The sequence below is a fragment of the Drosophila sulfurigaster genome, chromosome 2R (assembly GCF_023558435.1).
Source record: "Drosophila sulfurigaster albostrigata strain 15112-1811.04 chromosome 2R, ASM2355843v2, whole genome shotgun sequence".
Lineage (NCBI taxonomy): Eukaryota > Metazoa > Arthropoda > Insecta > Diptera > Drosophilidae > Drosophila > Drosophila sulfurigaster.
In genome coordinates, this window is record NC_084882.1 from 35,442,423 (window position 1) to 35,457,705 (window position 15,283).

General features: G+C 42.1%; 5 protein-coding genes across 11 annotated transcripts in view; 3 read left to right on the plus strand and 2 right to left on the minus strand.

Annotated features, from left to right (window-relative positions):
• The first annotated feature begins 61 nt into the window (after positions 1 to 61).
• On the plus strand, positions 62 to 2,916 carry LOC133838767 (uncharacterized). The gene is made up of 4 exons (XM_062269992.1): positions 62 to 425; positions 780 to 1,464; positions 1,526 to 1,685; positions 1,745 to 2,916. The coding sequence occupies exons 2-4, from the start codon at positions 794 to 796 to the stop codon at positions 2,546 to 2,548; spliced, it is 1,635 nt and encodes a 544-aa protein (XP_062125976.1). The 5' UTR covers positions 62 to 425; positions 780 to 793; the 3' UTR covers positions 2,549 to 2,916.
• Positions 2,830 to 11,224, minus strand: LOC133838766 (unconventional myosin-Ia). 6 transcript variants are annotated; one of them, XM_062269990.1, is made up of 17 exons: positions 10,433 to 11,202; positions 10,160 to 10,275; positions 9,048 to 10,101; positions 8,924 to 8,987; positions 8,816 to 8,829; positions 8,656 to 8,740; positions 8,497 to 8,591; positions 7,488 to 7,635; positions 7,107 to 7,429; positions 6,802 to 7,049; positions 6,047 to 6,743; positions 5,914 to 5,973; positions 5,499 to 5,830; positions 4,538 to 4,673; positions 4,323 to 4,475; positions 4,133 to 4,260; positions 2,830 to 4,071 (listed from the first exon to the last, which is right to left on the minus strand). In XM_062269990.1, exons 1-17 carry the CDS (start codon positions 10,721 to 10,723, stop codon positions 3,948 to 3,950), a joined length of 4,068 nt encoding a protein of 1,355 aa, XP_062125974.1. In that variant the 5' UTR covers positions 10,724 to 11,202; the 3' UTR covers positions 2,830 to 3,947. The 6 variants fall into 6 exon arrangements, 4 of the variants coding, with proteins under 4 accessions (XP_062125974.1, XP_062125975.1, XP_062125971.1 ...); XM_062269991.1 differs by lacking the exons at positions 5,914 to 5,973; positions 8,816 to 8,829 and having other exon boundaries at positions 8,940 to 8,987; positions 10,433 to 11,200; XM_062269987.1 differs by lacking the exons at positions 8,816 to 8,829; positions 10,160 to 10,275; positions 10,433 to 11,202 and having other exon boundaries at positions 9,048 to 9,189.
• Positions 11,225 to 11,520: 296 nt separating this feature from the next.
• On the minus strand, positions 11,521 to 12,546 carry LOC133838768 (ATP synthase subunit d, mitochondrial). Of its 2 annotated transcripts, none has more exons than XM_062269993.1 (2): positions 12,430 to 12,546; positions 11,521 to 12,176 (listed from the first exon to the last, which is right to left on the minus strand). In XM_062269993.1, the coding sequence occupies exon 2, from the start codon at positions 12,158 to 12,160 to the stop codon at positions 11,624 to 11,626; it is 537 nt and encodes a 178-aa protein (XP_062125977.1). In that variant the 5' UTR covers positions 12,161 to 12,176; positions 12,430 to 12,546; the 3' UTR covers positions 11,521 to 11,623. The 2 variants fall into 2 exon arrangements, with proteins under 2 accessions (XP_062125977.1, XP_062125978.1); XM_062269994.1 differs by having other exon boundaries at positions 12,411 to 12,473.
• Positions 12,547 to 12,608: 62 nt separating this feature from the next.
• LOC133838769 (large ribosomal subunit protein mL55) lies at positions 12,609 to 13,098 on the plus strand. The gene is made up of 2 exons (XM_062269995.1): positions 12,609 to 12,807; positions 12,870 to 13,098. Exons 1-2 carry the CDS (start codon positions 12,628 to 12,630, stop codon positions 13,014 to 13,016), a joined length of 327 nt encoding a protein of 108 aa, XP_062125979.1. The 5' UTR covers positions 12,609 to 12,627; the 3' UTR covers positions 13,017 to 13,098.
• Positions 13,099 to 13,440: 342 nt separating this feature from the next.
• The window catches only part of LOC133838765 (uncharacterized), a 29,094-nt gene continuing 27,251 nt past the window's right edge, over positions 13,441 to 15,283 (plus strand). Inside the window, 1 exon segment of the mRNA XM_062269986.1 lies at positions 13,441 to 14,005. The gene's annotated coding sequence lies outside the window, so the exon portion shown is untranslated.

The following is a 15,283-nucleotide window of genomic DNA, read 5'->3' on the forward strand; positions in this document are numbered from 1 at the left end:
CAAAACGAGTGAAGCGAATCAGCTGTTTACCACCCGTGTAAATATGAACAACATATTACACACTCACACACACGCACCACACTCCTCTCTCACGCACAAACAATTGGCGAATATATAAAGTAGGCTGGTCCATAGTGCATATGTGCTTAACCACAAATCCGCGTAAACATTTGCCAAAGCGCCTGCGCGCTGTACATTAATCTTATCGCCATAATCTAATCGTGGTGCCATTGGAGCACAAAAAAAGCGGCTCCCTCGCTGCGTGAAACAGTTAGTTGGTCGTCGAAGCCGCAAGCAAACGGACGCAGTCTCTCTCCACTTCCACTTCCATCTCTCTCTTTCTGTCAGTTGTTCGCTCGCTCGCTCCATCGAACTGTGTTCGAAGCGTTGTAACCTAGAAAACATCGAAGAAGTAAATTTATTAAGTAAGTACGATATGCAAATAAGGGAGTGCTAAGCAATTGAGCTCAACTAGAGATTAGAGATAGAGATACACTCAAGATGTCCTCCATATCATGCGCATAGTTCATAGAGCTGACCTTTGGAACGCGTCGCTCCATGAATATTTATATATTCGTGAATTTGATAGATAGCAGTTTTCGGTTCGGTTTCTAATTCGATTACCTTAAACCAGAGATACAGATACTCTCTGCGCTATACAGCCCGATAAGATTAGCCACCAGGTCGGTTCAAAGAGTAACTTTTCAGTCAAAAGGGAAATGAAAACCCACCCTTGAACAGTATACTAAAGTATTTGATATTAATTTGTCAACTTGCAGCACACACATACACAATGACTTCGCAACTGCTGCCTGGCAACATTGTTTTCGGTGGCCCAATCCCAGTGAGAGATGCCCAGGATTATCGTTCCCTTGGCCAATATGTGCTCGAGAAATACAAGAGCTTTGGTGACCAAACGGTCATGATTGATGCCGTCACCGGCACCGAATACAATGCCAAATTCATGTACGATTCCATTGTGCGCCTGGCCCAAATCCTCCAGAAACTGGGCGTCAAGCAGAACGATGTCATCGGACTGTCCAGTGAGAATAGCGTTGGCTTTGCCATTGCCATGTTTGCGGGTTTCGCTGTGGGCGCCACTGTGGCTCCCTTGAATGTCACCTACTCGGATCGTGAGGTGGATCATGCCATCAATCTGTCGAAGCCAAAGGTCATCTTTGCCTCCAAGATCACTGTGGATCGTGTGGCCAAGGTCGCCAAGAACAACAAGTTTGTCAAGGCCATCATTGCTCTGAGCGGCAATTCCACAAATCATCCCAATGTGCAATTGTTTACGGATCTGATGAACAACGACAAGTTCAAGACGACTCCGGACTTTACCTCACCAACGGCCAACAAAGAGGAGGATGTGTCGCTCATTGTGTGCTCCTCGGGCACCACAGGACTGCCCAAGGGTGTGCAGCTGACGCAGTCCAATCTTCTGGCCACCCTCGACTCGCAACTGTAAGTGAGAAAGTTTAAGGAAACTTTACATTTTACTTAATTTGTTCCCCTTCCTTTACAGTCAACCCACCATGATACCGCTCAATGAGATTACACTGCTGACAGTGATCCCCTGGTTCCATGCGTTTGGTTGCCTGACGCTCATCACCACGGCAACAAGGGGCACACGTCTCGTCTACTTGCCCAAGTTCGAGGAGAATCTCTTTCTCTCCGCCATCGAGGTGAGCAGCACAATTGTTGAAAATTATTGAACTCTAGACTTAAACTTTCATCTTTGTAGAAATATCGCGTGATGATGGCTTTCATGGTGCCACCACTGATGGTCTTCCTGGCCAAGCATCCCATTGTGGACAAGTACGATCTGTCCTCGCTGATGGTGCTCCTCTGTGGCGCTGCGCCGCTCAGTCGCGAGACCGAGGATCAGATCAAAGAGCGCATTGGCGTGCCCTTCATTCGTCAGGGTTACGGCTTGAGCGAGTCCACATTGAGTGTGCTGGTGCAGACGGATGACTTCTGCAAGCCAGGCAGCGTGGGCGTCCTCAAAGTGGGCATCTATGCCAAGGTTATCGATCCCGATACGGGCAAGCTTCTGGGTCCCAACGAACGTGGCGAACTGTGTTTCAAGGGCGATGGCATCATGAAGGGTTACATTGGCGACACAAAGTCCACGCAGACTGCCATCAAGGATGGCTGGCTGCATACTGGTGACATTGGCTACTACGACAATGAGTTTGAGTTCTTCATTGTGGACCGCATCAAGGAACTGATCAAGTACAAGGGCTTCCAGGTGCCCCCAGCGGAAATTGAGGCTCTGTTGCTGACCAACGATAAGATTAAAGATGCTGCTGTCATCGGACGACCGGACGAAGAGGCTGGCGAGTTGCCCATGGCGTTTGTGGTGAAGCAGGCGAATGTCCAGCTCAGCGAAGACGATGTCATCACCTTCGTTCATGAGCGTGCCTCGCCAGCGAAGCGTATTCGTGGTGGCGTCATCTTTGTCGAGGAAATTCCCAAGAATCCCAGTGGAAAAATACTGAGACGCGTGTTGCGCGAAATGCTGAAGAAGCCAAAGTCCAAACTATAAGCTATTCGTTGGGGTCAAAGGTGGGCATGGTGGTCAAAATGCAAATCATTTGTTGTACAAAGAAGAATTTTCCATTACACTTTACGCTTTATTATATTACTAAACTAAACTGGTTTTGTTTGTCAATTCGTTTTATAAACTACCAACTGCTTGGATTGTGTTTAAATATATATATATATATTTATATATAATAATAGATAATGTATTTGTATTTGGCTTCTTCAAAAGTATTTTAAAATCTAAATAAAAACTATTTCCATAGTCGTATATTCGAAATGAGCAGTAGTTACATTTGTTGTTTATGTTTTTTTTGGCCTCGAGAACTAACAATAACAAGTTACTTATATAAACAACTACAAACACATACACACATCTATAAATCTGGCAATCTGTATCTGTATCTGTATCTTGTAGCTGCAATTGTATCCATGCCCAACAAACATTCGTATAATATTTCCTTTGGTTTCAGATTCTCTCACTTTCGTTATATGTCTGTATATATATACTATATAGATTTATGATGAGTGTATAGATATATATTTATATATATTTTTTTTAAATATTTAACTACATGTTCTGGCTTGTAAATAGTTGGCTTAATTAACGTTTTTTTTTATTGGTTTTTCTTGGGGAAAAAGTTGTTTCTTGTCACACACTAGTTGTATTTTGTTTACCAAACTATATAGTTCTAGTAAGTATATATATATATATATATATTGTATCTCTCTCTCACAGGGGCATTGTATACATATATATTTGTTTGTTATTGCGGTCTCTCTAGCATTATTAGTTCACTAATTATTGTGTATGAAACCTTAAATTTAAGAGAAATGCTTCGGTTTCGTTTCTTTTTTCTATTAACGGAAATAAGTAAATTGTTTATATACTTTCGATATTTGTGTAAAATGTTTCTAACGCCTCGCTGTCTAACTGTCTTCTGTGCCACGTTCCTAACGTAGTTGCAATGCTAATCGACTTGGTGCTTCACTTACAATTTAAACCTAGTGTCGACAAATTAGTTAAATAAATTCAGTTGCTCCTTCGTTTCTGTTTCTGTTTCCGTTTCGTTTCGATTAGTTTAGTAACTTAATTAATACTTAAACATTATTTAATGCAAAAGAATTGGGTGCAGTTGTTTTTTTTTCATCGTTTTCCTTTTAGTTTCTTGGCACAATTTTGACAACATTTTGTTCAAAGACTGATTGTCAGTTGTGAGCACAAAAATGAAAGAAAAGCACGTTCGTATCTCAATTTGTGGCTTGGTCCCGGGGACCCAAGTGAAAGTCAAAGTGCACATAGGGAAAACAATTGTAGTAAGTGTAAGTTTAAAAACTGTTTGTTCTTTTTCAGCTGGACCCTGATGGTGGTGGTGTTGATGATGGTGGCAGCAACTCAATGATCATACAATGATCTCCATGCGATTCGCCTTGCGCGTGACCTTTGGCGGTCCTTGTGCCAAATCCGACATGCCGCCGTATTTGAATGAGAAGATGACCGTCTGCTGGCCAAAGTTTGCCTCGAATCTGTAAAGGATTTAGCGAGATTAAAAAAAAATTTAAATGGTTAACTTAATCTCAATCTCACTCTGTGCTTATGTGTATTTCGGGAGGTTTGCCGGTGGCATTTTGAATGACCAAAAACATTTTGGTGACAATCTCAATGACATGTCCCGTTTGGAACACAAAGTCGCCCTTCTTGCGACCAAACTCCGACTGTAAATTGCAGATTTTAATCATATTAAAGAACTCTTAAGAGACACACTCTTCATGCTCACCGCTTTGACGTGGAAGACGGCAATGTCATCCAGATAGGGGCTCAGAGACATGCGATAGATCTCCGAGGCAGGCACTCGATACTTGATTTGCAACGTGCGCTGATCCAACAGCAGCAGCGAGGATGTGGACAGCACCAGCAGAATGGGCACAAACTGTGGCAATACAAATAAAGTTAGTTCCTCAATTGATTTAGTTTTTTAATATGGTATCTCACCTTGCCACTGGAGCGTGCGATCTTGTTGATAATGTCCGCAAATACCACATACTGATCATTAGTCTCGGCGCAGACCTTTTTCCACTGCTGATTGTGACGCAGTCGCACATAGTCGCCCACAAAGGGATGCGCCACGCTGTTTGAAGGAGAAGTATAGTTAGAACAAGTAAGAAAGCAACAGTCGAGTGTGCTCGACTGTGAGATACCCGATAACCATTTTGAATAAAAGCAAAATAGTTCGGTATGGTATATTTTGAATGTAGTACTACATCAATATAACAGATATAGCCTTTGGTGTACTTTACTATGCGGGGTATTGATTTTGTATATTTAAAAATTAATAAATATACCAAACTGGACCGCAAAAATACTAGAAATATACCAGAGGCTATCTAAGGTATACTGACACAGTAATACATTCAAAATATACCACTGAGTACAAAATATACCTCTTATACCAAAGGTAATATTTGGTATATTGATACTACATTCAAAATATACCATACAGTGCAAAATATACCAAATTGCCAAAGCAACTAAGAGCCGTAGAATGGCGTTTTTGCCCATACAAAGGCATTTCTCAAGTACCTTCTGCAATTTTTAGTTGTTATTGTATGTACAAAAAATCAAGATTATAGCTTTAAAATTATGTTTGTTATTTGATTTTTATCGATTCTCGGGAGCGGTAGTTAAACCAAAAAAGATCTGCGTGCAAACGTAACAAGTGCTGTCGAAAAGAAATTATATCCCTATCTCTTGGATGTCTTTGAGATCTAGGTGTTCATGCGGACGGACAGACAGACAGACGGATGGACATAGCTATGTATATCGTCTCAGTAGTTGACCCTGATCAAGAATATATATACTTTAAGAGGTCGTGAAGACCTCCTTCTTCCTATTACAAGTATTTCATAGTTCTAATACCCTTCTACCCTATGGTAAAGAGATTTATCAGTCTTACCTGCGCGCATAGCACGCTTTGCGATCCTTGAAAATAATGCTGGCCGTGACCTTCTCTCGCATGCGATTGCGCGCCGTCTGATCGAAGGAGTTGCGATAAATGTAGCACTTCCAGCGATGATAAATAGCACGGAGCAGCCGCGAGGCATCCATCAGAAATGTGGGCGCCGCTGGCCACTCCGAGGAGAGCGGACTGAGCGTGTTGGGCGGTAGACGCAGAGGAATGGTCAACAAATACTGCCTGATCTTCCACTGATGATAGTAGCGTGCAATCACATCAACAGCCCACTTCACCTGTCGCTTGTACTTCAGCGTGCGATACTCTTCGCGTGCCTGTCAAGAAGGAGAAGAGATTAGTAAAGATGAATTTGAAATCAAGGGATAGAAAAGTAGAGAGTGCAACATGCAATGCTTACAACACGATATAAACTCCACAAGTGCCGACGGCCCGTGAAGGGAATGCCAAAGCGGCACTCCTGCATGCAAAATTAAAACGAAAACCGAAATCAAATCGAATCACAATCAAAAATAAGCGACTCCTCAACTTACGCGCCACGTGCGCCACGCACTCGAGATGACCATCTGGCTGTGACGCATGCGTCGATAGCGTTTGCGTGCATGGTACATGCGAAACATCTTCTGGATGAGCACGGCCAGCTCGGAGATGCGCAGCCGACGGAATTGTTCCAGCTCGTAGACGGTGCGCGGACTGCGCACGAACACATTCTTGGTGCCCAGCGTGAACTCGGCCGATGGCAGCGGCAGATTGCGTATGATCAAGGCAATGCCCTCCACTTGGCTGCCGCCATGGAAATGCGGCCACGTCAAGCTGTTGAGCAGCTTGTAGCGCTGAAAGAACTTCACATGTGGCAGATGATAGCAGTGCCCGGTGCGACACAGATGCACCAACGGCATCAGTGACATGTAGCGCACTTGATGCTGAACCAAAGCCAGATCGAATTGATGCGATTGCTTGCACTCGTTAGGCTTGATGCAGAACACATAATGGGCACGACGATGCTTCACAATTGCGAGCAGCGTTTGCAGTTGCGTGCGTATGTTGGAGCTGAGTGTTGTGGGCTTCTTGCTGGCCTGTCGTCGAGGATTGCCCTCGGGGAAGAGACTCTGCACCAGCGAGAGTTTGCTCTGATAGAAGGCTGCACTAATATACTTGGGCAGCATATCCGAGTTCTTCTCGAGAAAGCGATGCACCGAGTAGTTGACAACGTTGGCAAAGTGACGGATTCTGAAAGCGAAAATAAACCCTTAAAAATGTGAATTTAATGCGTTGAAAGCGCACTCACTGAAAGCACATGGAATTGCTGCCGCTAGTCATGAAATTCGGATGCCCTGCGCAGCATTGTTGGATGCGCAGCAGCAGCGCCTCGTTGCTGTTGAGATGCGGTTCGTTGATGAGGCTGAGTATGCCATAGCTGGGTTTGTCGATCAGCTCGCAAATGGACTCGTTGTCAAAGTAATCAATGCGCGACCATTCCAAACCCTCTCGCAAATACAGCTCCTGCTCTGCGCGCAGCACATTGAACACAAAGTTCTACAAGGAAAAGATTCAATTATTAATCTATAAGTAGTTGATATTGTTGTCACCCACTTGATGTGTCTTCTCGGCACTGTAGTTGATGGCAAACTGCTCAAAGGAGTTGTGCTCCAGCACCTCGAAGCCATAGAAATCGAGCAACGCCAGATTCTTCTCTCGCTGCGTTGACTTCAACGTCTCGTTGATCTTGTTCACCAGCCACGTGAACAGGCGACTGTAGAGCGTGCGGCAGAGCGTGTTTCGATAGCTGGCCGCCTGTCGGGCGTCCATCTCACAGCCCACATCCTCCTGTGTGCTGCTCGTGCTGTTCGCTCGCGTCAGGCAATTGATTAAAATTTGAGCTTCCAAATTGAGCAGCTGCGCCGTCTCCTGCACCTCTGTGGAGCAACGAAAAGTTATTCAATCGATCAAGCATATATTTCATTACAAACTCACCATAAACATTGGATATCTGGCAGCCTTCGGTGCCATCGATATTGGTCACGGGCACAAAGATAAAGTTGCCCAGCTTCAGCACGACGGCAATGACGCGAAAAATCGAATTGATCTCATCACAGCTCAGGCCAAGCACATCCAAAGAGCGCTATAATTAATAAAGAAAATAATTAGTATAGTTAAAAAAATAAAAACATATTAAGTATCAATTGAAAATCATTCATTTTGGACTCATTATATTGAGTCGATTGAGGTAAGTATCAATTTATAAGCATTTATATTGGTCTCATTGAACATCAATTGAGGTAAGTATGAAGAATCAATTTAAAAGCATTTATTTTGGAATTATCAATTAAGGTAACTATTAATTTAAAATCATTAATTTCGGACTCATTTAAATTGATGTTTAATCAATTGAGGTAAGTATCAATTTAAAGCACATTATCAGATAATTTGCCTTGTTGTTCAATTAATTCTGAACTGATTAAAAAGTATTTTCAATCAATCAAAAACAGAAATGAGCTTAGTATCAATTAATGTGAATAGGCAAATTATTTTGCAAATGAACAAACAATTTAAAAACGATTTGTAATCTATCATAAGTGAAGCACAATTGAAAACAATTAGCTTAGTAAAGAAGTTTTAAATTGATTATAAACTGTCATTAAAAGCTTTGTCATTAAAACCTTTTAAAATCACTTGAAAACATGTAAATTATTTTGAAGTTATGACTGTCAACAAAACTTTAAATGGGTTGTAAGTTATAAAGAAGCTTAATCATTTGAACCTTTTAAGGTCACTTCAAAACATATACATTATTGTGAAGTTATGACTGTCAATAAACTGTGTAGAACGCTAAAAATGTTTAGTACTGAAAAGTTGACTTAAAGCTGCTTAAATTCTGAATACTCTCAAGCAAATTATAATAATTTAAACTGACAGCAATTTGTGTAAACTAAGCGTTCAAATTCAGCATATAGAAAATATTTAGAGTACATTAAATCGTCACCTTTGTGTAGTGAAAGTTGGCGCGATCTTCCTCCATGGCAGTTGTGTTGCGCAGCAGTTCATACTTTTCCACATTGCGAAAGAGCTTCAAGGATTCTTAAATGAAAAACGCAGGAAATTAATGAAATGCCAATGAAAACTAAATAAGTAAACTACTCACTAAGCAGCTGCAAATCCGCACCGAGCAGCAGTTGATAGAATATGTGGAAGTTGCGCTCGCCAATCATGGTGTCTGTGATGCGAGTCTGAGAATGATAAAAGAAGTTTATGATTAAATTAAAGTCAATAACAAACTTTAAAGTTACGGCAAACAATCAAACCTTTTCCAGCATATCTTGGTAAAGAGCAAGACATGGAAACAACATTGAATATTAGTAAGAATAAGTTGAGCTTTAAATGAAGAGATTGGTTCAAAAGAAGCTACTTACAGTGTGTGATGTGCACGCCCATGGGATCGCCTTTGAAGTCAATCTCAATGTCAAAGAGCTTGCCCTGTGAAGAGACAAATTTGGTTAACAAAGCTTGAGGTACTATAATGTATTCTTAACTTACATATCTGCTGGAATTGTTGTTCTTCAGGGTGCAGGCATTGCCCATGGCCTCCAGGAAGACATCGGCGCAGGTGACGCACTCGCGCAGCCGCTGACTCGGTGACTTGTGGCGTCGATGCAGCGAGGAGCTGGCCGAAGGCGTGGGCGACACTGAACTGCTGCCACCTCCACCTCCTCCTCCGCCGCCTCCACCACTACCGAGCACCTTGCTCAGCTTGTGTGCATCGTACAGCGAGATGCGTTGCGTGGAGCCCATGACAGCCTGTCGCTCTGGTTGACTCTCTGTTGAATGCTGTCGCACCAGATTGGAGCAGCTGCCACGCTGATGCACCGTCACCGAGGACGTGAGGCGAGTGTTGCTGCCGCGCAGCATTTGCAGAGCGGCCTCGCGTTCCTCCTTCTCCAGGCTCTGGGCGCGTGTGCATTTGCTGTGGCCGCACTGGCGACAGCCGGCGTGCAAATACTTGGGCGATGGGCTGTGGGCAGTGTTGTTCACTTGTGTCTGTTGATGTTTGAAGCAGGATTTCGTTGGATGCAAGTGGCTCTGGCCTTGTCCTTGGCTTTGGCCTTGGCTGCCTGCTGACTCCAACAGTGTGCTTATGTTTTCGGTGCTTTTGTGATGCGAAAAATCAAAGTCCACGATCTTCTCGCGCATATGACGTCGCGCCTGTCGCTCAATGCTCTCGGTGCGCGAGCGTGAACACGCTCCTGGTCCTGGGCCAGGAGAAGGCGACTGGCGACGCGACGCTGTTGTTGTTGACGCGCTGTTGCCTTGGTTCTTGCAAATGATAAAGTTGGCATTGCCTAAGCAGCTGCTCGAGGCACGTCTGTGGGCATGCAAGACAACGCCGCCGCTCGTGGAGCTGCTCGAGGACTGTTTGCGCAATGGATGCGGATGTGACTGCGACATCGAGCGATCCTGGATGTGTGTCAGGAAATTGACAATCATTTTAAAGGTTTCCGTTTTGCCCGAGCCGCCTTCGCCGGTGAGCAGCACACACTGATCCTCGCTCTGATCCTTAAGCGACTGATACGCCAGATTGGTGAGTCCATAGCTAGAGAGGATTACCATTAAATAGGTGATTATTTAAGAAAGAGCAAAGGGCAGCTTACATGTGTGGTGGCAGCTGAAAGATGCCTTTATTGCCATAGTTCCGTATGTGTTCCAGCGAGTGCTCGGATATGTGATGATATGGATTCAAAGCCACAACAGAGGTTCCAATGTAGGTCTGCAAGGATAGCAATTAATTAAATAAACTGATCTTGCTAAAAATTCCAACTGAATTTCATTGCTACACAAACCATATCCTGTGCTTAGCGAAGACACAAATCAGATCAAGCTTTCTGGTACATAATTTGAATTTTAATATATCACATAATACTCACATAGATGTGATCGCGTTTATAGCGCTGATGTATGTTGTTTATGAAGCTATCCTCGGAGAGGTTTTCCAACAGCACCGAGTCCCAGGTGCCAATCTCCTGTTCCATCTTGCCAACAACAGCAGCAACAACAACAATAACGATGACAACAGCAACAACAACGACAACGGCAACGACGACGACGATAACGATAAATGCAAATGTGCTGCATAAACATTTGAATTTATCAACTGCAACAACTGCTGTAGCTGCAACGAGACACAATTGCAAGAAAATGGGTTGCCATAATTGCATAATTTATCATCACCAAATTCGTGTTTTGATTTTCTGATTGAATTATTGATTTTCATTTTCTGCTGCGACCAGCAACAGTGTGTAGTCTGCTTATCGTTTAGGGGCCTTTTCCCCTTTTGTGGGGCTTGCAGTCCCGTTAAAGTTGTTTATTCCATTTATTTGTGGCGTTGCAGAATGTTGTTCACAATATTGTTTTGTTTTTTGTTAGTTTTGTTGGCATTTGCAACAGCTTTGTTTACCTTTTCTCACAATATTTGGGCATTTTGTACAGAAATGCAAAGCACTACGCCAACACTTACGTACCTACGTAATGGCAAAGTCAGCAACGCGTTACGTAGCACATAGCGTAAGTGTAACAGAAGCCAACGAACTCTTCGACGCAAGTTTGCGCTGTTTAACAGTCGATGTTATCAGTGAAATTTTAAGGCAAAGTTACGAATTATATCTCTTCTCTTTTTAAACAAATTTATTGCATGTTTTTTTTTTCAATTTATTTAATCTAATTTTATCTGCAATAGTTCTAATCAACTATTAAATTTAGTAAATGTTTGTTTACATTGGTATTAAAGTAAATTTGAAGTTAGCAGCTGTTAGGCTTGTAAGCTTCACATTTAAATATTAAGAAAGAGGCGGTCACACTAATGTCCAATACAAAACATAGCAGCTGTTTGACACTGCAGTGAGGGAATGTTATTATGTGTTAACGCTTCAGACATATTTTGATATGCAACATGCGGGCACACTTATATGCACCCACTTCGCACGTTTTAAATAAATAAATAAATATTACATTTAAATTTCATTTTAAATGACTTTTATTTCACTCCAACGATCTGAACATTTCGAATTACAATATTTTCGTTATTATGTGGCCAAAGGAGTTGCGCCAATTCGCCTAGTTTAATGATGTCCCTGAGCCTCAGCCTCCAACTGCTCCTTGGACTTGTAGCCAACCTGCTCCTCGGGAGTGTGGGGCCAGAAAGTGGGTTTGTTGATGGGATCCAGGGCGGTCTCGGGGAATGCATCGCGATAATCCTCCATGGTCATCTGATCGTATGGCAGCAGAGATTTCAGATGGCTGATTTCCTTCTGATAGTTCTTGATGCGATCCTCCGAACCCTTCTTGTATGCGGCAATCTCGCTCTTTGACTGCTCGATTTCCGTGTCCACCTGCGACGAAACAGTGTCCTTGGGATATGGGACTGACAAAGCTTCGTACTGCTTCTGGAAGCCATCGACGAGACCGGCAACGGGCACCAAGCGCTTGTAGTAGGCCCAGTCGATCTTGGGGGGATTCTCTGGGTTAGCCAACACAGAGCGCACATAAATGTCAGACTTGGTCTTGAAGGCGCTGAAGCTGCTCTTCTGGTTGGCAGGCACACGCTCGGCGAGAGCGGACCAGTTGATCGAAGATTGGGCGATGCGACGGGCTGCCATTATTCCAGAGCGTTTGCTGCAAAATAAATCAAAATTAGTTGACGTTCTTCAACATTGAATATTCGGCCTGCAAAAATTATGTAATTTTGCCGCAGCAAAAAAAAATGCACCACAAAATCGGTTATACAATGCAGTATTGTGTGTTTTTAAGTTGCACGTTAACTTTACTGCCTTACGTTGCTTATTTTTCAAAATTATATTCTTTTGATTGCTTGTTTTTTTATATTTTCCCAATTTTATTAGTACATACGTTTTTTCACACCACTTACTTGAACAATGTAGTTATTATCGAATCAGCTGAGCAATCGAATAATTCTAATCGAAGCTGTCAGCCACTGTTACGTGTTCCTAACATGGTTGCGTTTTAAATTTGGTCACACTGTACGCACATATGAGAGACACTTGTGTTTATCAAACCTGTGAAGAAAACTGCAATTTAGCGGTTTAGTAAATATTCCTGACTTAAAATGCTTAAAGTGTTAGCCTTAGCCTGCGGAGTTCAGCAAGTGCGTGCGCTGTCATCGTCAACCGCATCCGTGACGCGTTTACATCGATCTGTGTATTGCCGCAGTTATCCAACTGTCGTTGTGCATCCCGATGGCTCCACAACCACCATACGTTATCACGAACCCCGCAAAATAATCAAGGTTAACTTAATAAACTTTCCAAAGTGTTATAGTATTTATTATATTATTCCCTTCTTGTATAGCTCCCTCTGGATCTGAGCACATTGTCTGATGTGGAGCGTAAGGCGCGTTTGGAGGCCAGAAAGCCCCGCAAGAAAGTCAAGATTATGGAGGAAGTGGAGGACAACTTTAATGCCAAGAAGTATATGAAGTACATTAAAAAGAAATAGTCCGTTATTTAGTTTTGTAAATAAAAAAAAAAACATTGTAGATTTGTTATATAAAAAATCTGTCTGGCAGCACTGTGCGTTTTTATTTCTGGACTTTGGGTATTTTTTTGTAGCCGGTATGGGACCTTTAAATATCTTATAGTATTCCACGGTTTTAGGCTTTTGAATTTACACGACAATGACAACTATATAACACATGTCAGTTTAATTAAAAGTATGTAGTGAAGATTGTTTTAAAAACATTTTATGGAGCATTACTTTTCGAAAAACTGCAAAATAAAAAGTTGTTCAAAAGCAGCCGCCTCTTTGAGCTGCTTTTTCGTATATACCAAACACAGTGTAACCAACCAACAGCTATTTCTGAACCTTAAATAGTACATTTTGATATCACACCGTGGTCACACACTGCTGGCAGTTGTTAAAATTGTTAAAATTGTCGAAGCAAAACGACGCTTGACGTGGGACGCGCGTCGCTTTTTTATTTTGCAAACGGTTCTCCGCGAGTGCAAATATATAAATATAATACAAATGCTCGTTTACTGCAAGTTATTGCTTGTACCATAAATAAGGAAAAGCTGCCAAATTACCGGTGCATTAAACGAAATTAACTCGCCCAAGCTGCAGCTTCGTCGTTGTCGTCGTCGTCTGAAGAAAAAAGCCACAGTCAAAAATTTTGAATGGGGCAGTGTAGCGTCTAATAAAACGCATATACACACAAACAACCACACACGTATGTGCGTAAGTGTGTGCGTGTGATTGTATACAGCATGCAGCAGTAAACAAGACAGCATAATAATAATAATAATACTTAGTGAAATTTTGCTTCCAAACATAAAAGTTGTAGTTTCGGACAAGAAAATAACGCGGTTTTGAGCTAGTGTTAGTGTTCAAATTAATACAATTGCAGCAGACAAAAACGCATACATACAAACATACAGCACGCACTTATTGGATTATCACAACAACAACAACTACATCGTCAACAATTGGTAAATAATGTTTTTATGTTTTGTTTTGCTGTTTTTTTTTGCCAATAAGAAATGAGTGCACACGACGCTTTCTTAATTTTCTTTTAATGAGATTTCTGCTGCACAACAGTTTCATATATACACAAATATACATATACGTAAGTCTATGTATGTGTATCTATGCTTGCGCTTTACTCTATGTTCGTGTGTAGGCGTGTGCATGCCTTTGCCTGTGTGTGTGCAAGTGTTCTCTTTCTCTTTTCCTCCTCCACCACTGCTGCTGATGCATAGATGTGATGTGACCTTTGCCTGGGGATAGTACATTAATAATATGCTGTTTTTTTGTGAAACAAAATATGTGCGTTTGTTTGGTATAATTGTAATTCAAATTAGACACATTTTATGCCACACATAACAACATAAATACATACAAACGTACATATTTCCCAATGCATCAAAGTCTGCTCTGCAAACGACGCGCCTGCATTTGAGTGTGTGTGTCGTGTGCCTGTCTGTGAGTTTGTGTGCGTGTCTGTGCGCTTGGAATGCTGTTTAATACGCGCGCCGACATACACACACACACATCCATGTAAATATTTTTGTAAGCAGCGGAAATGTAAAAATAACACAAACACATTTGCAAGCAACTAAAAAGCAGCGAGATGATGATGAAGAAGCTCTGCTCTCTGTCTTTGGTCTTTGGTGTCAGCCGTTTTCCCAATTCCATCGTTTTGCTTTTCTTCTTGTCGAGAGTGGAAAGCCACTTTTCAACGGAAAATGCTAATGCTGCGACAGATGTTTCGCTTCTTTTCTTGTTGTTATGTGAATCCATCCATTCATACTGGACTAGCACACACATACACACATACACACAGAGACAGACATTCACATGCAAGAATTTTACCACCAAATTGAGTGAGGAGTGATTCAGCTGCTGCTTATTGGATTTGATGCCAAGTGCATTTTGTGGTGTTTAGGGAATTAGTAAACACAGTTCGGCCTTATTTCTTTTCTCTTATTTTTTTTTTTTGTTTTTTATTTTGCTTTGCTATTGCCTAAAAGCAACGACGGCAACAACATGAACATCAACAACAACAACATGCGCCAAATGCGCCATTTGTTTCCGTTTTGCACCTTTTTTCGCTTTGGCGCTTTGGCAGATGCACTTATATGTATGTGTTTGTCTGTGAGTTCCCTACAATGCATGTTTGTGTGTATGTGTGTGTGTGTACTATGCGCTATCGTTTTGTTTTCCTCTTCGTTCTTTGCCTTTGCTTAGTTTAGTTTCTCGCCAATTTC